The 24,895-nt window shown below is 35.1% G+C and overlaps 2 protein-coding genes across 2 annotated transcripts; both read right to left on the minus strand.

Annotated features, from left to right (window-relative positions):
- Positions 1 to 180: 180 nt before the first annotated feature.
- On the minus strand, positions 181 to 20,019 carry LOC124443521 (interferon-induced very large GTPase 1-like). The gene is made up of 4 exons (XM_046993974.1): positions 19,527 to 20,019; positions 8,887 to 9,030; positions 6,136 to 6,294; positions 181 to 5,021 (listed from the first exon to the last, which is right to left on the minus strand). The coding sequence occupies exons 1-4, from the start codon at positions 19,927 to 19,929 to the stop codon at positions 181 to 183; spliced, it is 5,547 nt and encodes a 1,848-aa protein (XP_046849930.1). The 5' UTR covers positions 19,930 to 20,019.
- A 45-nt stretch (positions 20,020 to 20,064) lies between these two features.
- LOC124443522 (interferon-induced very large GTPase 1-like) lies at positions 20,065 to 23,587 on the minus strand. Its single transcript, XM_046993975.1, has 3 exons — positions 23,477 to 23,587; positions 21,493 to 22,523; positions 20,065 to 21,378 (listed from the first exon to the last, which is right to left on the minus strand). Exons 1-3 carry the CDS (start codon positions 23,583 to 23,585, stop codon positions 20,065 to 20,067), a joined length of 2,454 nt encoding a protein of 817 aa, XP_046849931.1. The 5' UTR covers positions 23,586 to 23,587.
- Positions 23,588 to 24,895: the final 1,308 nt, after the last annotated feature.

The raw sequence follows: 24,895 nt of genomic DNA on the forward strand, positions 1-24,895 counted from the left end.
GGTAGGTAACAATACAAAAATTTAATCACAACACTTTTAGTCTACTTCTTTAAACATTTATTCAACAAAAAAAAACATCAAATGATTCCGGTACTGATCAAATTATATTTCAACAAAAACGAGGTACAATAAGAACATTGATTAAAAATCGACTTCAGGCGACGTTTTTGATGAAGATTTTTATAAGTTGTATTGCTCCTTCAGTTGTTTTACGGCCTCACTGAAGGTCACACTTTTCCAACTCGAAGGTATTTTGGCTTCCTTTGCTTCATAATGTTTCGCCAGTTGTTTCGAGAACTTTACCATGAACCACTGCCAATATTTAGAATTTTCATATGAGCGATCTGGAGGAATTTTCCACGATTTGTAGTAATCGTTTACTGACTGATAATCTTTGTATGGATGGGGTTGCCAATTTGTGTCAATGTTTTTAAATGTGTCATTTCCGGCTACAAGAAATGTACAAATATCGGAAATCAAAATCTTAGTTTTGGAATTGTAATGACCTGCCAAACCCAGAGGACGGTGTAAATTTGTCGAGTATTGTTGGTAATCCATAGTCTGATCACACAAAGCTTTACAAAAAGGACAAACAGCCTGACACTCAAGCAGTAACTTTGAAAGCCTTTTGTGGGGTGCTGGCTGCCAATTACTAATAGTTTCACTATCCAGTTCAGCATCAGTAAGGATTTGTACAAAGTCTTCGACAAACTCACGAACTTTTTTGTCAAATAAATCCGTTTCTTTTAAATCTTCATCCAATGTAGCAAAACCAAACATTTCTTTCGTGATGGCAAGAGAAGGACACTGTTCCACAAACTTTTCAATCCAATTCATTACTTTCCAACTCTCGCTTCCTCGTTCGATTTCATTTCTAGCTTTCTTATTTGCGTCTTCAATGGCAGAAAAAATATTTGACTTCAGCCTCTCTCCCTCATCTTTTAACAGAGATCGCACCAGTTTCGATTCTGTGTTCAAGCAAAAGTCTTCCACGTATTCCTTTAATTTATTTTCCAAAAATTGAATAGGATTCTTTAAATAAGGAACAAACAATTCAAAACTAGGGTTTTCTCCAAGTTGAATCAAAACAGTGGCATGAAAGTGAGCCTTGCTAAGAAACATGCTTTTTGTCAAAAGCTTAGTATCAACTGCTGTTACAATGCCTTTGTTAAGTTTTGATTTTATAGGCTCGCGAAGCACGTCAACCAATGATGTAGCAGCCAAAACTTCTTTCTCCATCTCTTTGCAAAGGTTGATAAAATACTTTTCCAGCCTTGGTCTTAATGTTTTTTCAAGATTCCGTAGAATATCACGCTCTTCAACATAACGGTCTTCCATTTTATCAAAAATAGGAAAGGCACGGGCAAATGTGTATAAAAGTATGTCACATACTAATGGTTTTTTAAACTTCATGTTTTGTTTCTCTGTTTCTTTATCAATAGTAGAAATGATTTCATCATACATTGTTATAAGATCATTAGTAGTAAATCTAACAGCAATGTTGGAAACTCTCTCTACAAACATCTTTCCTTGAGAGATAACTTTATTTTTGACAAAATTTGCCCTTGAAATAGCATCGTGTATGAACCACTTATACACGTTTTGGACCACTTTCGAAAAATACCCTCCCTTAAATGAAAGCATACTGTTATCAATGACAGGATCAGCATAAAAAAAAGGAGAAATTCTATACTTTTTTGGTTCTAGTTTCATTAACATGTCAGCTCTGAGATCAGAATTTTCTGGTAGAAGAACATGAACCATATATTGGTTGACATCACGCCTTACTTCCTCACAAGGAGGAACTTCGCCAATCCATTGTTTCCATTCTTTTTGAAATGTTGCTTTACATTCTTCTTCGTCATTTGTTTTTTGAGATGACATTAATTTTTTTGCTCTACACAGAAGTTGCATTTCAAAAATTTTTTTCATTTCTTCAACATCTTGTTGTTGTTGCAGATGGTGGAAGGTTGCCTCACAATTTTCTATAACAGACGCTACCTGATTTCGTTTGTATCTTTTAATTTTCTCCATCACGTCTTCTTTCCATTGCTCGAGTGTAGATTTATCTTCACTGCTTTCAAAAAAAGTCTGCATTTCTTTCTCCATTTTCATCTTGAGTTCTTCTGCCTCTGCAAATATACGTCTTTTATTGCTCATCCAACATTTATTTCGTTCTTGTCGTGTTGTGCATCTTTTTAAGTCTCTTTCAATACTTCTTTCAATTTCAGCCATTCCATTTACCATTAGTTTTACTGATTCTTTGAAAAGTTTTTTATCTAATGATGCATAAGCTCTGATTTCAATCACATTTCGGAAACTGAAAATGAAGTTTTCCTTTAGCATGGCTTGCCATAGATCTTTAACTCGTTTACGGAATGAAGAAACAGTTAGCTTGACCACTTCTTTTGAGCACATTTGCTGAATAACATTCTCTTTTACTTTTTGCAAGTCTCTACCATAATTTGGGTTTATCGGAGCCATGGGAGGACTTCCTTTCAATAGACTTGGTATGTAAAATACGTCTTTATTTTCGTCAAATGCAATGATATCATCTAACTTTTGAAACTGATCATCACAATTTTCTTGTATTGCTGCAAGCCTTGCCATATGGTCTAGATTTTGTTTTAGATTTCGCCTATCCATCATTAACTTATCTGCAGCGTCATTAGCAGCAACATTTTGATGGACGATCTTGCATGATTTCTTGTCTTTAACAAGTTTCATTTTCAAGAAAGCATGAACAGACATCGCCAAAAACTCTTTCATTTCATTATAGTTTTCACCAAAGATATTGACAATCGTGACATCAGCCACACCAACAGCAAAAGTTGCCAATTCATTATCGTGTTCTCTCACTATTGGGTCAGCCATTCCTTTTAGACCTTCAGTATCGATGATCAGCACATAATCAAAATTTGAGTCACATTTAACATGCTCACTAACTGGAACAAGACTAACAAAAGTACCACGAGTAAATCTTCCTGCACTTACAGGGAATTCTAAGCAAAACATTGTATTTAACATTGTCGATTTACCGGAACTTTTAATACCTAACACAGAAATGACGTAAATGCTAGCGTTATTTGTTTGCATTTCTAATTCTTCATAAACAGCATTAAACCATTTCATTGGTATGTAACCTGAATCACCATCCAGCAATTCCAAAGGCTCTCCGGAAAGAAGAATTTTCGCTGCAACACCAGCATAATCATTCACTACAACATCAGTAAGCTGATAAAGTTGGGCAATCTCTCTAATGATATGCTCCAAACCAAATGAAGACTTTAATATCAATTCTTCCAGTTTATTTAAATTCTTTTCTTCCTTGGTTTGTGAATCTGGCCTATCACTTTGCGTGTTTTTGGTAGGTTCTTTAACAGAAAGTAATGCCCGACGATATTCTTTATGTAAATCAGTCATCACAGATAGAGAAACTTTGTCTAACAAATATTTCAAATGATGCAAATTTCTATTCAGTTCCCATTCATTCATTACAGTTAGGGAATAAAGGAATTTAGTAACATCTTTGTTCATACTATTGAACGATTCAATCTGAGCCTTTTCTTCATTTTCCCGTTCTTGGTATAATTCATTGACAACGTCTTCTTGTTTTATAGTGGGACGAAATTTTGGATTCTGTATCTTTTTTTCTAAATCTGCTAAAATTGGTACATGACCTTGTAGCTTAAACAGGTTTTTTGCATTTTGAATCCCATCAGAAATCCAAATTTCCACAGTTTTTTCCAATTTGGCATAAGCTGGGTCGTCATCAAAGTAAACACCACATTCCTTTGATTGGCATTTGAGATTTGCTAAAGATTTCAGTTTACTTTCTTGCTTGTTACTGTCTTCAGCCTCTTTTATATTGCTTTGTATAACCTTGCGAACATAATTGAAAAACTCATATACATTTGATTTAGATGCTTTTGTACAGGAAGACAATTTTGTACGATGATACCTCTCTAAATCTTTGTAGTACTTCTTCACTTCTTTTTGCCTTTTTTCGTTAAAAATCAAAAGTGTTTTACCTTTGGACATTATAGCTTCATCCAAAAAATTTTTCATGCGTTTGTCAGGCATTTTCGAAGGCAATAAAATACACAAAATGTTTGATATCTCTCGAAGTACATTAACTTGCTTTTTGAAACTCTGAGCATTTCCACGTAAATTGGTAAAACAGATTTCATTTTGCAAAGAGTTCTTCTTGTTTCCACCAGGAAGATACCACACAAGCTCTACTAATCCATCAACGACTTTCCTTTCCACATCACCGCCTTTGATATTTTTATGAAAAAAGAAATCATGATCACCATTACCATCACTGATAATCTTATTCATCAGGGACGATTTGGACATGGTCACAATACCCAGCCGAATAAAAGACACTACGGGAAACGGATGTTCCGTTGCGTAGACAACTTTAGAAGAATCTTCGGAAGTGGCATCTTTCCAAGATTTTGTTATTTTTTCCAACGCCGAAAGCAAGACAGTTGGGTTTTTTGCTGGATCATCAGGAACAGGTAAAATAAAAGGAACGCTAAGCTGACATTCACTAAGTTTTACAGCTAGATCCCGTCGCAAGAAATCGTCAGAACAATAGAAAATCCCTAATAAAGCATCCATAGGGTTAATTCCTTCCACAGCTTCACTTTCGTCATCACTATCACTATCATCGGAATCATCTTCATCCGTGTCATCGCTATCACTTACACCAGTACCATCATCATTTGATTTTATAATAACTTTATATTTTTTTAATGGTTCCAGTTTAAATTCACGTGCTTGGTGATTAGCCATCATTAACATTTTAAGAATATAACTGGGAATTTGGTCATGAGAAGTCAGTTCGTCGTCAGTAAACGTTGCAAAAGTACGTGCATGTTTCAATGTAAGTTTTGTTTTAAGACCTAAACGTTCGCAGAGTTCAGATAATGCATCTTGTTTTATCTTATGAGAAATCTTTTCTGTTTTATTGGGAGTTACACCCAATTCGAAATCCTGACGAAATTCTTTTCGGCCTAATTGAAAAAAAAAACATTTATAGAATGATCTCCAAGAATTTAGCTGTTATATTTATAGTTTGTGTACTACACAGCACACGCCTTACAAATAACAACTTGGATTAATTTTACCCGTAATATTGGTATGCCTGTGCTTTTGTGTGTTCAAAATCAACCAAAAATTTACAATAGCTCAAAGCACGGCGATACTATATATTGCGAAAAGAAAGCAAAACTTTATGCCACAGTTTGACACTGTTTCAAGGAAACCCAAACCATCAAAATAATAATTTTATCTATCTAAGATAAACACAGGCAGTTGGGAAAACAATTTAACGGAGGGATAGGCCAAACTAAATATCGCAAGCTATTGATCGTGAAAAAAGAGAATTTGGCTTCAACAAGTTTACATCATTGCATGTCCATATTTTAACCCCATGTGCTCCAATTGCTGTTTAGCTTTGTCATTTTTGTGCGCAACCTTTCTCCAAGGTAGAAATCTCTTCGGCCCACAAATTTTTTTTGCAAAGTTTTTTAATCCAGCTTAATCCGACAGATATTTACAGCCGCAGCTACAACTAAATCTAGTGCGCCTTGATATAATACCCTCAATTAATAGCTAGTGTACATTTGCGGTAATCGTCGTCAAAAATACAATCCATTCAAGGCACAAAGGCTAGTTTATTCAGCGAAAGTACGAAATTGTCACCAGGGTTACAAGATGCTATTTAGGGGGAATCTTTCCATGTTTTTACCGGTTTCGTTATAACACTGATGATTTAGCGTGAATCGAATATGAAACTATTATGGCTATCATCAAGCTTTAATCACTAATTGTTCTAGACTATACTATCATTCTTATTTCTTTCCTTGTGTTTTTTTCTGTCTTATTTGAGAATTGTTACTACTACTAACAAAAATTGTTCTAGTAAATTGATGTGAAGTGCTAATGAAGTATTCATACTTCCCTTTCACAATCCACTTGCATTAGCTTTGCGCGTAATTTAAAAGGCCAGTTTTCGTGCCGGTTATAAAACAAGACACTCTGGCACGAAATGCAATCCGGTAGCTATGTTGTGAGACCAGCATAAATCATCTTATATCTTATGGCTTATTACAAATGTATACGTACCTTTCACACAATGGACGCTAATATTTGAGGCGTTTTCCTTCTCCTTCTGGATGATGTTATCTTTGACGTTTTCAACGTTCTCGCTTTTCTCCTTTTTCTCTTTTATGCAAATATCAGCCAAACTGTTTTCCTCCGTAGTTTGCTTCGAGTCCCTCTCAACTACAGACAAAAAAGATTTATCTTAATTAGCTTTATTTTTTTTTTACAAAACTGTGTTACATAATATTATTAGCTTTGCCAGTAACGTAGCTAGAAAAAAATGGTTGGTCCTACTCTAGAAAAACGATTAGTAAGAATGGTATAGCTGTAAATCAAGTTCATAAATTAAACAGAAGGTAATTCTCGTATTTTCTGATAGTTACACGTTTAAGAACATGAGACTAGTCACAATGCAATTAGCTCTACAACAGCTCGAGCATATCCATGCCAATGATAATCTTGCAGTGATTGAAGCAGTCCCTTGGAACCACTGAAGTTGTTTAACGTGTTAAGGCGCCGATTGTATAAAATTCAGGAACAACAGCTTGAGCATATCTATGCCAATGACTATCTTGCAGTGATTGAAGCAGTCCTTTGGAACCACTGAAGTTGCTTATCGTGTTAAGGCGCCGATTGTATAAAATGCAGGAACAACAGCTGGAGAATATCCATGCCAATGACTATCTTGCAGTGATTGAAGCAGTCCTTTGGAACCACTGAAGTTGCTTATCGTGTTAAGGCGCCGATTGTATATACTGCAGGAACAACAGCTGGAGAATATCCATGCCAATGACAATCTTGCAGTGATTGAAGCAGTCCCTTAGATTCACTGAAGTTGTTTATCGTGTTAATGCGACGATTGTATATAATGCAGGAACAACAGCTGGAGAATATCCATGCCAATGACAATCTTGCAGTGATTGAAGCAATCCCTTAGATTCACTGAAGTTGTTTATCGTGTTAAGGCGACGATTGTATATAATGCAGGAACAACAGCTTGAGCATATCCATGCCAATGACTATCTTGCAGTGATTGAAGCAGTCCTTTGGAACCACTGAAGTAGTTTATCATGTTAAGGCGCCGATAGTATAAAATGCAGGAACAACAGCTCGAGCATATCCATGCCAATGACAATCTTGCAGTGGTTGAAGCAGTCCCTTGGAACCACTGAAGTTGTTTATCGTGTTAAGGCGTCGATTGTATATAATGCAGGAACAACAGCTGGAGAATATCCATGCCAATGACAATCTTGCAGTGATTGAAGCAGTCCCTTAGAACCACTGAAGTTGTTTATCGTGTTAAGGCGACGATTGTATAAAATGCAGGAACAACAACTAGAAGTAGTGTTACAAATCGCATTACTCACAGAAATTGTCTTGGATAGCTCAAAATCGAATACCAACTTCAAAAGATTGCAAGAAAAGACATCTGCCATAATTTTCAGTGACTAGCATTTCTCAAGGATGCGGCAAAAATTAAAGCCATTTCCGATAAAAGCAATTTTCAGGGAAATCAAAAGTCTTCTAAATTTTACCGTTAACTAAGTTTTTTAAAATATGAAGACGTTTATGCAATGCCATTTAAATGGCTTTATTTGCAGTCAAATTCTCCCAAGATATTTTTGATATCTGCTTCGACCTAATGCTGAGAATGACGAAGAAAGTTAAAATCATTTTTTTAGATCATGAGAACTCTTATTCTTCCAGAACGTAGTGTTTTTCCACAAAATTGAGAGAAAAACAGCAAGTGTACATCGCGCATTAAGTGCAACTTCAAAATATCCTGCATGTTAGAATAAAAACTGTGGCATAATGACCTCTTCCTGTCGTTTGGCAATTGGTAGGGGTATGTCCCTTGAATGATAATGACTGGATACGACTTACATTACTCCCTTTGTTTACTCAATAATACTGACAGGAAAAACAGCGCTTGTATAATATATTTCATAACCTCCGGTCGAAATATATATCAGTCTTAGTGTCATGCAGACCCTTTCATCTCACCGTGAATTCATCTGAGAGGTAAGCAATCGGGTCTAGTCTCCAGCTTATGAAAGTTAGGAGTTAGTAAGTTGATCTCAAGATGAAGAAACCGGTTTTACATTGATCAAACAAGGGATTGATGATGTTTGATCTAGCATCCAGTCGTTGCTACCCGAACAGAAAGTACTCAAGGAAGTCATAATCTGGGCGGCTGTTTCACTTGCCTGAAACACTATCACGAATATGTCTTACTTGATGCACCAAGTTAAACGATCCTGAGCAAGTTCAGTGAGTTAAGGAGAATGTGTCCCTCTTATAGGATTCATGTATGAACCGATGTAGTGTTGCACACGTTCAGGAACAAAGTTAATGAGGAGCTTCTTTGTCAAAAGAGATTCAATTGCTAACAAGGTCCCTTTCAGTTCAAGAAAATCGATATGAAAACGTTTCTTTGTAACATTTTCATTTGATTTATTGTAGACATCGAACAGACCCATGCATATGCAGCCTTGCTTTGATGCATCCGTGAAATATAATATTTCTTGTACGTATTTCTGGGTACATAAAAAGTTGACTGTTGTGTTGCTATTTTTAACAAAATTTGTTGACTTTTCAGAGCAAGTGAATTATTGGGATGTAAAGATGCAAACACTCACACCTTCGTTGCACAAACTTCAAACGACTTTGGGCAAGGTGTGCGGTACAATCCAGCACGAAAAGCAATCTAGTATGTTTTTAAACCCGATAAACTATCCTATAGTTTCTCGTTCATAACAAATGAAAACGTACCCGTTACATGATCAATCCTATCTTTTGAGGTGTATACGTTTTCCTCTTTGACGATATTATCTGTGATGTTTTCCTCGTTTTTCTTTTCTTTGTCAAAATCATTCAAATAATTTTTTTCCGTGGTTTGTTTAGATTCTTTCTCAACTAAAGACAAAAAAGTTTTTTGAAACTGTGTTACACAATTTTATCATGCAGCTTTTCCAGTAGCATAGACAGCAAAAAATCAAAATATCTTCTCGTCAACACCCAAGAGAAAGGATGGTGTATGCAGAGCAACCTCGATTGCATACAATTAAAAACACCATTTCCAACCTTCTTTCCAAGATTCAGCCATTCGCTTCTGATAACATATAGTACAATTTGAAGCACAATGCAGAAATGTATTTGCTAAAACGGGGCTGCACAGACAGTGATACGTCAAAATAAACTACTGCAGCTCATTTTAGAAAATATTTAGGTTAGAGGCAATGCCATTAGTAAAAATATATTCTTTAGAAATTCAAAACCAATAGTCTTTTTTTTATAGTATTTTGAATTTGAAATTGAGCAGCTATGATTTATTTTCACAAACACTGGATACGCTAGTGCTAACAAAAAGCGGCCATTATTGTCATTTTCAAAGTATACAAATTCAATACATATAATTTGAATATATAATAACGATCTATTTAGCCATATATTGTACAAGTGAAAGATTAAGTTTCTTTCATAGCTGTAAGCACTTGTTGATCGACAAGAGAACGATATCAACAAATCACTCGAAATATCTATTGTGTTCCTTGGAGTTAACAGTCAAACTACGTAAAGCAATTGTAAACATATGTCATTTCGATTTGATAAACAACTGAAAAACTACATGAATATACACCACACAAAAGGTTAACACTGAATAAGAAAACTGCGTTTTTTTTCGTCATTATTTAAGATAACTTTTCAAAATCTAGTAATTTTTTTAACCTATTCTGCGCAATGTCATTTTAGGAGCCATAAACAGCCCAAAAATCCCATTGTGCATTACCATGTCAAATTATAAAGCCAAAACATTATTGCTTGTCATCGAGCTGAGCGACAATATGCTTGATGACGTCAAGTGCACACCAAGAAATATCCAATAAACACGTTGAATTTATACATGCATTTCTTACATACCTGATTTGTTGGTTTAAAATAGCTGGAGTGAACACAAAACTCGGGTGGTTATTACAGATTTCAAAACATCGCTAGATTAAGCTCTCTAATGTTAAAGTGCTTCGATATTTTCAAGCAATATAAAATCTTCAAAAATAAGTAAACAATTCAAATATTTTTGGAATCAATGGAATACTAAAGCCGAGGAGAGAGTAACAAACACATATAAACAAAAACGAAAAAAGTCAGATTGCAATCACCAGGAACCTATACACAGGTACGTCAAATACTTCACATACTCGTGCGCAAAAAATACCACTCCAATTGTTATTTATGCCATTTTGAGATATAAAATGAGAAATCTTGAGAGATAAAATGGCGGAAAAGAGTTAAAGGCACTTTAGAAAATGTCAAAGATTTAATTTTATATTTAAATAAGAATCTTAGAACAAATAATTATTATGATTATTTATACCTCGTTTTCGAATCTTCGAGGGTTGTTTGTCCTTAGCTCTTACATCAGGAAGGCTTTCTGCAAGGTCGACATCATCGTTTTGCTTTTCTTTGTGGAAGTTATCCAAGTTCTTACTGTCCATGGTTAGTTTGGATTTTCCTGCATCTAAAGAATAAAGTTATTTTTGTTTTTTAAAATTCACTGAAATTTAATTTTTTTATAAAAATTCGAACATCAAAATATTTGCGATCGACAATTTCACTGATCAATACCTATGTCATTGACATGCACTGCAATTTTCATAATTTCAGAAATTACGTCATGTATATATTTATGTTAGACATTCCTTTCACGAGTTAACAAAATGCAGTTTGGAACTAACAGGTTCCCAATAAACGGGTGACGTTAAGCTTATAGAACTTTTGAAATCAAATATTTAGAGTTGGGCTTGAAGTTCCTTATTCATACTTTTTGATTCTTAGTAAAAGTACATTACACAAGTAATTTTTTATTAGAATATAACTATTTGCGTAGGACAATTTTCAGGAAATGGATGTTCTGTTGCGTAGACCACTTTAGCAGAGCCGTTTGTCGTAGTACCTCTCCAAGACATTGTTATTTTTTCAAACGCTGAAAGTAAAACCATTGTGCTTTCCATTGAATAAAAATGATCCGATAAAATAAACGGAACGGTAAGTTTACATGCACTCTGTTTAACAACTATTTCTCGTCGTAGGAAATTATCAGAGCAAGAAAAAATTGCTAACAAAGCATCCATAGGGTTTTCACCTTTAAGAATTTCAGTTGTTAATTTATCTGAGTCAAAGTCATTTTCTTTACTTTCGTCTTCGCTATTACTTGCATCAGAACCATAACCATTTAATTTATTGTATACTTTATCAACTTTCTTTGAATTCTTTGAATGGTTTCAATTTACACTCACGTGCTTGATAGTTGGACATCATTAGCATTATTTGGCATTAGCATAGGATTTGAGATTTGGTCATGAGAAGTCAGTTCATCGTCATTAAACTTTCCAAAAGTACGCGCATGTTTTAATGAAAGTGTTGTTTTAAGACCTAAACGTTCGCAGAGTTCCGATAGTATCTTTCGTTTTGTTTGATGAGAAATCTCTTTTCTTTTATTGGGAGTTACACCTAATTTGAAGGTAGTCTGACAAAATTTTTTTACACCTAATTAAAAAATCATATAAAATTATTTACAAACAAATAACCGTTGCATTTTATTTTGGGTATACTACACGTCCTACAACAAACTACTAAGATTAATACTACCTGTAATTTAAGCTATACATCGACATCCAAGATAATATGATAGTGTTGCAAAAAGATCCAAATCATAAAATTTGATATAACTTGATCTTGCTAAGATAAACTCAGATAGTGGGGAATACGGCCTACATTATTAGACCTTTGAAAATCCAGGTAAGTATGTAATAGCTACAGAGATGTAGCCCCAAGCTAAATATCAGATGCTCTAATGGTTAGGTAAGAAAGGGATTGGCTTAAATGAGCTTAACTCGTTGTGCAAAATTGAAGCAAAAGGAGTAATCAGTTGGGCGATAACAAAAACAATGTCTTAGTCTCTTTAGAAGAATATACGAAAAACAGAAGGTAATTTTTGTATTTTCTGATGGTTAAACGGTTGAGAACATGAGACTAGTCACAATGCAATTAGCTCTACAACAGCTCGAGCATGAAGTTGTTTATCGTGTTAAGGCGCCAAATGTATACAATTCAGGAACAACAGCTCGAGCATATCCATGCCAATGACAATCTTGCAGTGATTGAAGCAGTCCCTTGGAACCACTGAAGTTGTTATCATGTTAAGGTGCCGATTGTATAAAATGCAGGAACAACAACCAGAAATAGTGTTACAAATCGCATTGCTTACAAAAGTTGTCTTGGATAGCATAAAATCGAATACCAACTTCGAAAGATTGCAAGAAAAGACTTCTGCCATGATTTATATGACTAGCATTTCCCAAGAATGCGGCAAAAATAAAAGCCATTTCCGATCTTTTTTGGTTTCAAGGAAATCAAAATTCTTCTAAATTTTACCGTTAACGAAGTTTTTTAAAATATGAAGACGTTTGTGCAATACCATATGAATGGCTTTTTTGAAGTAGAATTCTCCCACGATAATTTGGATATCTGCTTCAACCTAATGATGAGAATGACAAAGAAAGCTAAAATCCTTATTTTAGTAAAGGTCATGAGAACTATTATTCTTCCAGAACGTAGTGTTTCTGCACAAAATTGAGAGAAAAACAGCTAATATAGATCGCACATTAAGTCCAGCTTCAATATATCCTGCGTGTTAGAATTAAAAGCGTCTCCCTAAAGGGTTGACTACTGAATCAGCTCTTGAAAATGGTTGTCGACTGAAAAGAAACGCCATTTACAGAGATTAATTTAAAAATCGACAAGTGCTTGCCACTCTCGGATAAACTTAGCCGAAATGCAGAGACATTTCACCGCGTAGCCCCAAGCAAAAAAACTGTGGCATAATGACCTCTTCCTGTCGTTTGGCAATTGTTAGGGTATATCTCTTAAAGGATAATGACTGGATGCGACTTATATTACTTCCTTTGTTTACTCAATAATACTGACAGGCAAAACAGTGCTTCTATAATATATTTCATAACCTCCGGTCGAAATATATAATTATCGGTCTTAGTGTCATGCAGGCACTTTTATCTTACGGTGAATTCATCTGACAGGTAAGCAATCGGGTCTGGTCTCCAGCTTATAAAAGTTGGGAGTTAGTGAGTTGATCTCAAGATGAAGAAGTCGGTTTTACATTGATCAAACAAGGGATTAATGATGTTTGATCTAGCATACAATCGTTGCTACCCGAACAGAAAGTACTCAAGGAAGTCATAATCTGGGCGGCTGTTTCACTTGCCTGAAACACTATCACGAATATGTCTCACTTGATGCACCAAGTTAAACGATCCTGAACAAGTTGAATGAGTTAAGCAGAATGTGTCCCTCTTATATGATTCATGTATGAACCAATGTAGTGTTGCACACGTTCAGGAACAAAGTTAATGAGGAGCCCACTTGTGTAAAAGAGATTCAATTGCTAAAAAGGCCCCTTTCAGTTCAACAAAATCGATTTGAAAACGTTTCTTTATAGTATTTTCATTTTGTTTATTGTTGGCATTGAACAGACCCATGCATATGCAGCCTTGCTTTGATGCATCCGTGAAATATAATATTTCTTGTACGTATTTTTGGGTACATAAAAAGTTGACTGTTGTGTTGCTATTTTTAACAAAATTTGTTGACTTTTCCGAACAAGTGAATTATTGTGATGCGAAGATGCAAGCACTCACACCTTCCTTGCACAAACTTCAAACGACTTTGGGCAAGGTGTGCGGTACAATCCAGCACGAAAAGCAATCTAGCATGTTTTTAAACCCGATAAACTATCCAATATTTTCTCGTTCATAACAAATGAAAACGTACCCGTTACATGATCAATCCTATCTTTTGAGGTGTATACGTTTTCCTCTTTGACGATATTATCTGCGATGTTTTCCTCGTTTTTCTTTTCTTCTCGTCAACACCCAAGAGAAAGGATGGTGTATGCAGAGCAACCACGATTGCATACAGTAAAAAACACCATTTCCAACCTTTTGATGTATAAAAGAAGGAAGATTCAGCCATTCGCTTCTGATAACATATAGTACAATTTGAAGCACAATGCAGAAATGTATTTGCTAAAACGGGGCTGCACATAGTAGACGGGCTTCCATAGCATGCGTATCGAGCTCAATGCTAGCAAAACTTGGGATATTTACAGTAACCACTGTTTTTTCTTGAGCTATTATTACACCAACATGATCACAAAGGGATAGAAGCCCTTGTAATGCAACGCAACACTGGTCGAAAGAAAGGGCGACAATGAGATAATCATCAAGAATATGAATAATATGTTCAATGCTCAAATGGGTTTTAGCAATCCATTCTAGTGCAGTGCTAAGCTTTTCAAAACTGCGGCAGGACAATGCGCAGCCCATGGGCATTGCCCGATCAAAATAGTAGTTACCTTGCCAAAACATTCCCAAAAGAGGGCAATCCTGAGGACGTATGGGAATGATACGAAATACATTCTTCATATCAGTCTTTGGCCAAAACAGCCTTTCCCCGAGCGTTTAATAATTGCAATGGCATTGTCCACTCGCGAATAAGACACTGTTGTATATGCAGAAGGAATACCATCGTTAATAGACGCACCATGCCGAAAGGTGAATCAACCGAAATTCGCCCTGAACCTTTTTTGGCACTACACCTAAAGGTAATGCATGCAAGTTTGGAAATGGCTCCCCAATTCCACTTGCCGGAATTTCTTTTACAAGCGTAGCGCTGAACACAATCGGATTTTTATTCGCCAAAACTAAATTGTGCGCCCGAAAGGGGCTATAAACACCCTCAAAATGAAAAGGAAAACCATGCGTAAAGCCTTCAAATAACTCTAAAACGCTTTGAGCATTGTATCCTTGTAACAAAGGTAGTAAACAGTTAAGTCTTACGGGGGTTGGAAGCTTGTTTAGTTGTTGCTGATTTTCCAGCCGTGTGAAACTTGCCTGAGGGACGAAACTTACACCCTTTGGCTGGATGCTGCGAACCATATTTAAAACAAGTATGTTTGTAAGAGCAACCTGAACATTTAAATCCTCTGTGAAAGACTTGACAAAAACCCAATTGAACGAAGATGCCCGATGGAGAAGACAGAGATTGTCCTGGACGTGACCGATTTACGATATTACAATTAAAACTTTTCGCTCTGATCCAAAACTCAAAATGAGTTGTCCTCCAAGGCATATCGTGCAACTAAGATTGGCGCATATAACGAAACTGTGTTCATGAAATTACCAATTTGCACCACGCGCGGCTAAATCGCGAACAACCTCAAAATACTTCATCAATGCGGAGGCATCCTGGGGAAACTTACTAGTGTATATCTCAACAAAAATCTGAAAGGCAGAAGTCCACATTTCAATGTTAGTTGGGCTTAACTTTTGTAGTAGGTTCCAAAGAAAGAGTGGGAACGAAGTCATCATTTTGAGTTACTGAGAGTTGACATCGACTATCAGAGCCCCTTGAACTAAGAAGAGAACTGAAGTCAACAAACTCGTTTGCACAGATCTTAGCTTTAATTTTTGAGCTTACTTGAGCATCAATAAGAATCGAAACTGAATCAAAATCTTTACATACTATTAATAGGTACTTTTCTTGTGTCGTTTACTGTCGCAGAGGTCTGCAAACTTTCTTTCACAGCTTGAGCCAACGCTGTGGCAATTTTCGCTATGGTCGCATCGTTCATACTGGTCGCAGTTGACGATGAAATTGAGGATTCGAGCATTGCTGACAACTCATTTTCTGCTGACGTAGGTGTAGAACATGTACGGGTTCGTTGACCCAGAGACCATGGTGTCAATATCTGTGCTCGGCGTTGAATCCTGGTGCTTGGTCTAGTAGCATCATTACACTGATATACTAAATGGAAACTAAAGGAGAAGCTACAAGCTTCAAGGAAACGATAAAATGCAATTGCAAACAAAGGAAAGGAGTAATTACACAATTTAGGACAACACGGTTTTTAATGAATGGCATACAAAAAAGGGAGCCGATATAAATGGGCAAACGTACAAAAACGGTGACTAGCCCCCTGTTTATTGAAACCAGACGAAGCATCTTAAACATTCTATGAAAACCATACTCTGTTACTGACAAAACCGGACAGAGACAAATGAAAGACAACATAAACAAAATAGTCAAAAAGCTATAAGTCTTGAAGGGTCGCCTGGAATTGAAAGAGAATTTCTGATTTCTTAACAGGGTATACGCTTGCCATAACCGTGTGTACAGCCCAAAGACAAATATTCCCGTGGAGTCTCGGGATATAAAATATTTCCAACTCGAAAAATAAACAAATGGATTTTTTGTTAAACTTCACCTGACGATAGCCACTTGCTTAATGACAAGTGATTTTTTGTGCATTACCCAATGAGGCTAACACCTGTGCACGTAAATCACACTATGTGCATTTGAACAAAATGCAAATAACTGTAGCAAACAGCATGTTTGCTCTTGCAGCGTTTGCAATTAACCTTGAACTTCATGACCTTAGCACGCGGACTGCTTTGAGTAAATAAACTAAATAGTAACAAACTTCCCCAGTACTTTTGTATATGTTTAGAGTGTGTCCTACCCTCTCTTCGTTTCTCCCTGATTAACATATCTCCTACAATTTAAACTACAAAATAACGCGCGGAAGCAATAAAATTATTATTCGCTGATGCAAATAACTCCTTTTTGCTTCTTAAATCCCCTCAGAAAGCCAAGATTTCACAGTTTTCCCAATCTAACAGAAGCTTGCTCGTATACTATCAGCTTTACTGAAGGTTTTGAATTAATTCGTTCATGACATAAGTGTTTTTGAAAACGAGATCTATTTTTGTAGAGAGTTGTTTTTAAATCGTTGTAGTCAGGGGCCCTGGACGCTTTTGAAAACTGAGGGTATCCAAATTTTTTGATCATGTTCTCCATGAAAAACAATATTTTTGCCGATTTCAACAACAATTTTTCAACAATATCAATTAAAATAACTTTGCTTTTTTTACTATACGCGAAATCCATCTCAAATGGTACAACGGATAGGAACATGTCATTCAAAGTACTTACTTTAGATAGATCACACTCCCATTCAATGTAAATAATTTATTCATATGTTCCTATACTGTATCATATTTCGTAACACTATCGTTCGTACTAAAGATGGCATTATGTTAATGTCGAAACATGTTTGCTATTAAAAAATTGTTGTTTTAATGAAATGTTTTTTACAAACTTTAGCATAAACCATAAAACATGCTACCTATAAGTGATAAAATTGCGCAGCTTTGTAATGAAATTTCTCAAAAATGGACGAGATTCATCGCTAAAATACGTGAGGCTATTTGTTCAAAGTGCGTTAAAAGAAGTAAAGTTGAATTAAACCATTTTAAACTACATCCGGTAGTGTCTCTGAAAGTGAATGATTGGGAATATGTGTTGCAGATATGGAATAACGCGACTTTTAACTACAGACATATAGAAATTCTATTTGTCATAGGCGTAAGAGAGCTATAAGTATATAGCCTCAGGCGTAGTAAATATTTTACCCATCTCTAATGAAATTTCCGACGTGTTTTTGCAAGACTGAAGTTAAAAATTTTAACAACTTTTCAATCTTCAAACTTTATCGGTGCGCTGAGCTTCTGCTTAAAAGTTATGAAATTTTTTTTATCATGTCAATTCAACACCTTATCGTCTTCCTTCTCGTTGATATTTACGTCATTTCTCATACGTAGATATATCTACATACCATTCGCAGGTTCTTCATCTTTCGTGAAATTTACACTTTCCTCAAATAATTTCCAAGCTAAAAACAAAACATAACTGTCTTAAGTTTTTGTTCAAACAATCTGTTACGTCAATTCGTCAGATTTTGCTAAGTTTTATTCATATTGAGCCCGACTACTTTTTCTTTGGTTTTATCAAAGTATTTATGACATTTAGTTTTTTCAATGGGCACATGTGAAGAACATTTCTTATGAATATCAAACATTGTACGAATATGAATAGATCTAACACTTGTTCAAGAGTCGTTCATACTTGTTACATTAGCAATACAACATTTTGAAGTGGGACAGACTGGCTGTTTAAACCATAGCAATATGTTGGCTAGAGATTTGCCAGGCGGAAAGCGAATTTTGAATATGAACATAATAGCCCAACATAAGACTTTTAAAAAAGCCATCACAAAAATAAAATAAAGAAGGATAAAAGGTTTTTAATAATTACGTTTCGTCTTTAACTTAAGACATCTTCAGACAATTTGAGATAAATTATATACACGAGGTTTTAAATACAAGCATAAATTACAGGGTGTTAAATTACATGTGAGGAGAGTAGGAAATTTAGATGATGGAATGAAATGAGAAGGGCGGCATATTAAAAAAGGTGAAGGGGGATTGTGTTGCCTTGGGTGTTAAGAGAGGGTTTAAGTTTGGATATAAGAAGGCTTTCAAGAATCATAACGTCATAATTGTCGGAGGAGGAAGAGAGAATTGAGAAGTCATTAAAATCGGCAGAGTGGGATGTAATTCTTGTATGGGAAAGAGTTGCAGATGGTGTTGGACATAAGGAAGGTTTCCCTGTTAAAGGAAATATTCTGGTGTGTCGGAACACTTGGGAGTCTCTCCCTTAACAGAAAAACCTTCCTCATGTTCACCACCATCTGCAATTCTTTCCCATGTAAAAAATAAATTTCACTATGCCGATTTTAATGACTTCTCAATTCTCTCTTCCTCCTCCGACAATTATGACGTTATGATTCTTGAAAGCCTTCTTATATCCAAACTTAAACCTTCTCTTAACACCCAAGGCAACACAATCCCCCTTCACCTTCTTTAATATACCGCCCTTCTCATTTAATTCCGTCATCTAAACTTCCTACTCCCCTCACAAGTAATTTAACACCCTGTAATATATGCTTGTATTTAAAACCTGATGTATAAAAGATAAACGTTTCTCCGGATTTTTAAATGATTTTTATTGAGCTTTCGACTCGTTGCTTCGAGTCTTCATCAGAATGAGACGCTCTAAATGAGAATGAGAATGAGAATTAGACGCTCTAAACGTCTCCAAGCTAAAAGCACGTGTAAATATATATCCTCATTCTGATGAAGGCTCGAAGCAACGAGTCGAAAGCTCAATAAAAATCATTTAAAAATCCGGAGAAACGTTTATCTTTTATATATTCAATGCCTGGATTACAAATTTTCAAACTTATAAAACCTGATGTATATAATTTATCTCAAATTATCTGAAGATAACTTAAGTTAAAGACGAAACGTTATTAATGAAAAACCTTTTATCCTTCTTTATTTGATTATTATGATGGCTTTTTTAAAAGTCTTATTTTCGGCTATTATGAACATAGCAATATGTTCGTGAAATGTCTGACAAATGCTTGAACTTACCGAATATCTTTTTAGATTCTTCCTCCTCATTTGCAATTTGATCTGACATTAAATAGTCTGCTTTCTCCATAAGCTGCTTTTCATAACTTTGTTGCATCTCTTCAACATCTTGTCGCTGCTGTAGATAGTTAAAAGTGGCCTCACAACATGCTATGACAGACATTTCTTGACTTCGTTTTTGCATAGAAATTTTATGAATCATGTCTTTTTTCCATTGTTCAAGAGTTGTTGATCCATCTTCATTATTAAAAGAAATTGTTCGCACTTCATCTTCCATTTTTGTCTTGAGTTCTTCAGCCGTGTCCACAATATATTTTTTACTTTTCTTCCAACATGTATCACGTTCCTCTCGTGTTGTACATCTTCGTAATTCTCTTTGGATTTCTTGTTCAACTTCAGCCATTCCGTTTACGATTAGTTTAACTGATTTTTCAAAATAGTTTTTCTCCCTTGATATATTGGCTTTCACTTGGAAAATATTTCGAGCACTAAAGCTAAAATTTCCCTTCAGTATGGCTTTCCAAAAACTTTTAACTCGTTAACAAAACGAAGAAACAGTAAGTTTGATCAGTTTTTCTGAGCACATTAACTCAATTATACTCTCCTTTACTTTCTGCACAGCAATACCATAATTTGGATTCACTGGAGCCATAGGAGGACTTCCTTTCAATAAATTTGGTATGTAAAACATGTCTTTGTTTTCGTCAAATGCAATGATGTCGTCCAACTTTTGATACTGATCTTCACAGTTTTCTTGTACAGCTACAAGCTTTGCCATGTTGTCTAGATCATGCTTTAAATTTTGCCAATTCGCTGTAAAACTCTCATCGGTATTGGTAGCATAAACATTATGATAAAGGATTTTGCAATTTTTTTTCTCTTTCAACAGCTTCATTTTCAAAAAAGCGCGAACAACCATGTTTAAAAATTCTATTATTTCATTATGTTTTTCACCAAAGATATTGACGATCGTGACATCAGCCACACCAATAACAAAAGTTGCCAATTCAATGGAATGTTCTCCCACTGTTGGTTCAACCCATCTTCTCAGTCCTTCAGTATCGATGATCAATAAGAAATCAAAGTTTGATTCCGATTTAAGTCGATCACTAAGTGGAACTAGACAAACAAAAGCGCCACGAGTGCACTTTCTCCCACTTAAAGGAAATTCCAAGCCAAACATTGCATTCAACATTGCCGACTTACCAGAATTTTGAATACCTAACACAGAAATCACGCAGATTCTAGCGTTATTTGTTTCGCGTTCCACTTCCTTATAAACAGCATCAAACCATGTTAAAGGTAGATAACCTGAATCACCATCTAGTAATTCCAAAGGATGACCTGAAAGAAGAATCTTCGCACCAACACTGGCATAATTATTCATTACAAAATCGGAGAGTTGATGAAGTTGAGCAAGCTCTCTAACGATATGCTCCAAACTAAATATAGAGTATGATATCAATGCTTCTACATCTTTCAAACGATTTTCTTCGTGAGATTGTGAATCAAGCATGTCATTTTGTGTTTCTTGTAGCTTTAAACGATATTGTTGATGCAACTTTGCCATCGCAGATAGAGAAGCCCTATCAAATAAATACTTCAATCGTTGCAAATTTCTGTTCAGCATTCCTTCATCCATCACAGCAATCGAATTCAGGAGTAGACGAATTTCTGTATCCATCTTCTGAAACGATTCCATCTGAGCCTTCTTTTCTTTTCTTATATCTTCATATGGTTCATTTACATCGTTTTCTCCTCTCGTGTTTTCATTGTTGGGACGAAACTTTGGATTATGTTTCTTTCTTTCCAAATCCGCCAGAACAGGTATATGAAGTTGAAGCTTGAACCACTTTTTTGTTTCTTCAATCCCAAAAGAAAGCCAAGTTTTGAAAATTTTGTCCCACTCAACGTTGGCTTGGTCATCATCAATATAAACTCCACTTTCCTGTAATAGTAACCTCACCTTTTCCAAAGATTTCACTTCTGTTTCTTTTATGTTGCTCTGGATTGCCTGACGAATACATTTCAAAAATCTGTAATCGGATGCCATTAATGATTTAGTGATGGAATATAATTTTGTTGAATGTTGATCAATCACGCTGTCGTAGTATTTTTTTACTTCTTCTCGTGTGTTTTCATTAAAAATGAGGATAATTTTACTTTTGGACGACATAGCCTTTTCCAAAAAATTTCCCACACGTTTGTCAGGCATTTCCGAGGGCAGCAAAATGCACAAAATGTTTGATATTTCACAAAGTATATTAACTTGCTTCTTAAAATTTTGGGCATCTCCACGTAGATTGGCAAAACAGATTTCATTTTTTAACGTGTTCTTGCCACATCCTCCCGGAAGATACCATACAAGTTCAACCAAACCATCAACGACTCCTCTTACAAAATCTCCCCCTTCCATGTTTTTATGAAAAAAGAATTCATGATCTACATTACCATCACTGATAATTTTATTCATCAGAGACGATTTGGACATGGTCACATTACCCAGCCGGATAAATGACACTATGGGAAAGGGGTGTTCTGTTGCGTACACCTCTTTTGCCGAGTCGTTGATTGAAGCACCTCTCCATGACTTTGTTATTTTTCCCAACGCTGAAAGCAAGATAGTTTGCTTCACCCCTGGATCGCCAGGATCAGGTAAAATAAAAGGAACGCTAAGCTGACATTCGCTAAGTTTAACAGCTATATATTGTCGTAAGAAATTGTCTGAACCATGGAAAATTCCTAACAAAGCATCCATTGGGTTGATTCCTTTCAAAGTAAATTCACGCACGTGGTAGTTGGCCATCATTAACATTTGAAGAATATAGTTTGGAATTTGGTCATGTGAGGTCAGTTTATCTTCAGTAAACGTTTGTATATCCAAAGTGCGTGCGTTTTTTACGGTAAATTTTGCCTTGTATTTGAAACTTTGGGAAGGTGTGCCCGGTTCATTGGTTGGTGCATCACTTTCCAAAAAAGAAAGATGTGTTTTAACACCTAAATTGAAATAAAATAAATAAAACAACATTGCAAAAATGAAGGGCGTCATCAATGTTAGGTTCATATCATCAAAGCAATTTGTTTTACGGCAAACCAATAAGATCAATATCTCTGATTTACTTAACTTGCAACAGTTTAAATGGTGTAGCCAATTTCATTACTGTTAGATTAGGGGGGGGGGCAATTTTCATATATGAATGTTATATGATTTATGAAATATCTATAAAATCAATGAATATAAGCCTCTTTCTCAAATTGTCGAGTCTATCTACGCCATTGACATTTACTTTGAATATCAACCAGCATTCATCAATTATTCCGTAAATGTTGACGCAATCAGGCTCTCCGTACAAATAATCAAAAATTACATATGCGCAAAGTTGCAACGATCTTCCTCTTTTTGCTTTATACTCTTACATATGAGTGTAAAGCAGTATTGTCAATGCATATTTCATGAACACTACATATTTTTAATAAAATATTTAGACATGTTCAACATCTTATGATGCCATCCTTAGTATATATGATAATGTGTTATAAGCTTTAAATTTGTTACAATGAGATTAATTTCTTTGAGAAAATTTGAATATAAAAGTAATCAGTCCGGCACAAATAGCTACAAGTATACCGCTCCCCCCCTTTCTAAATTAACGTTTGAGTTACGGCATATCCAATAAATTTGAATCAGAAAACTTGAACGTTAAAAAAGGACAAACCGGACGATCTAAAATTACAAACATGTAAAATTTCATGTCACAACTAAAAGACTGGAGTCAATAAAGGTTACTGTGCTCTTGCTCATATAAACAATTAATATTTTCTTCAATCAAAGCAAAGAACAGTAATACGTGAATAATATAAAACAATTATTTAACAAGTATTGTAATAATACTAGACCACATTATTCATAAAGAAACAGCAACTGCTGCATATTACACGCAACTACATACTTTTTCTAAGCTCTGTGTCGTCGTCCTGATTAACTCCGTGTTGTCGTCTAGACGCATCATCTTCTTTCACGCTATGATCTGTGAACTTATCATAATGTTGTTTTTCCATTGTTCATTTGAATATACATGAACTACAAAGACAAAAAATTTTGATGCAATAATTCATTTTAAAGTTCTCGTATAAAACTATCAGTTGCATTTTTTTGCTGAGTTTCAATCCTATACAGTCTATTGGAACTAACTCAGATTGCAAAATTTCAAGTGATATGAAAATTTCATGAGGCATTCGACATACCGGATTTATTTAAAAACATACTTCGAAAGGGACGCGATTGCGATTATTAAAGTGAGGCATTTCTTAAAGAGAGGCATTTAACTCAAAAGTTTTAATAATAACAACCGAAGTACAAAATATGAAAACAGCAAAATATATATTGAAAAAATATGTATTATAGCAACAATAGTATAGTAGTGAGATACGACCTTATTAATGACTCATTGGAAAAGCACCTCATTTATATTTCATATATTGTTGAAAGCCACCCTTTTACGATTAATATGCAATTCAACTCACCAACTATATTATTTAGGGATGCGCCCTGTTTCGCAAATATATTAATAACCAGGACAAGCAGACAATTTTAAGTAAAACAAAATGAAACAAATTTGCAATGCTAAAACAGAAATACTCTTTCCATAGTTCGGTTTTTAAGATCTGCTGAAATCAATTTGTCAGTGCAAAACATCCTATCTTTAAAATCTATATAGTCATTGGTCTCTACTCTTAAAGACATTGTTTACCAAAGGATCCTTTCTTAAGCTTTCAAGTACACGTCACCGAATTACAACAACTATTGATAATACTCTGCTCATGCAGAGTGCTTACAAGATACCATTAAGATTTGTCAATTATGCTCACGGTGTGTTCGACATGTCGAAAAGATTATGTGGGTGGCTAAATTTGAAGTAATGAATTTTATTTCTGCAGTCAGACTATATTTGCTGTATAGAATTGAAACTTTCTGTGAACGTCTTTAATATTTCTGCTAGAAGTATTATATCTGGCGGTTTACTTTAAAGTCTTGACAATCAACAGAGCATTAAATCGACGTAAATTTGTTGTTTTAATTTTTCAAGCTCGACTTTCGACTTTGCACCATTTTGCCATGTAATTTTACTGTTTATGTTTAATCTTGTTGTTAGATCCGTATCAGTTATTCTTTCAATTATTTCTTATAGAAACAACACTAAAAATCGTAAATCTGCAGTTCTTACTTGTAGTTAATGATCGTACTCCGTAATGAAACTTTAATTCTTACTTATAACAGCAAGATCAATTTAACTGAAAGACCATGTAATTCAAATGTAGACAAGTTTGTATTTTTAAACAATTAAATATTTTAAAGTGAAAGTGAAAAA

This window comes from Xenia sp. Carnegie-2017, unplaced genomic scaffold (assembly GCF_021976095.1).
Source record: "Xenia sp. Carnegie-2017 unplaced genomic scaffold, XeniaSp_v1 HiC_scaffold_21, whole genome shotgun sequence".
Lineage (NCBI taxonomy): Eukaryota > Metazoa > Cnidaria > Anthozoa > Malacalcyonacea > Xeniidae > Xenia > Xenia sp. Carnegie-2017.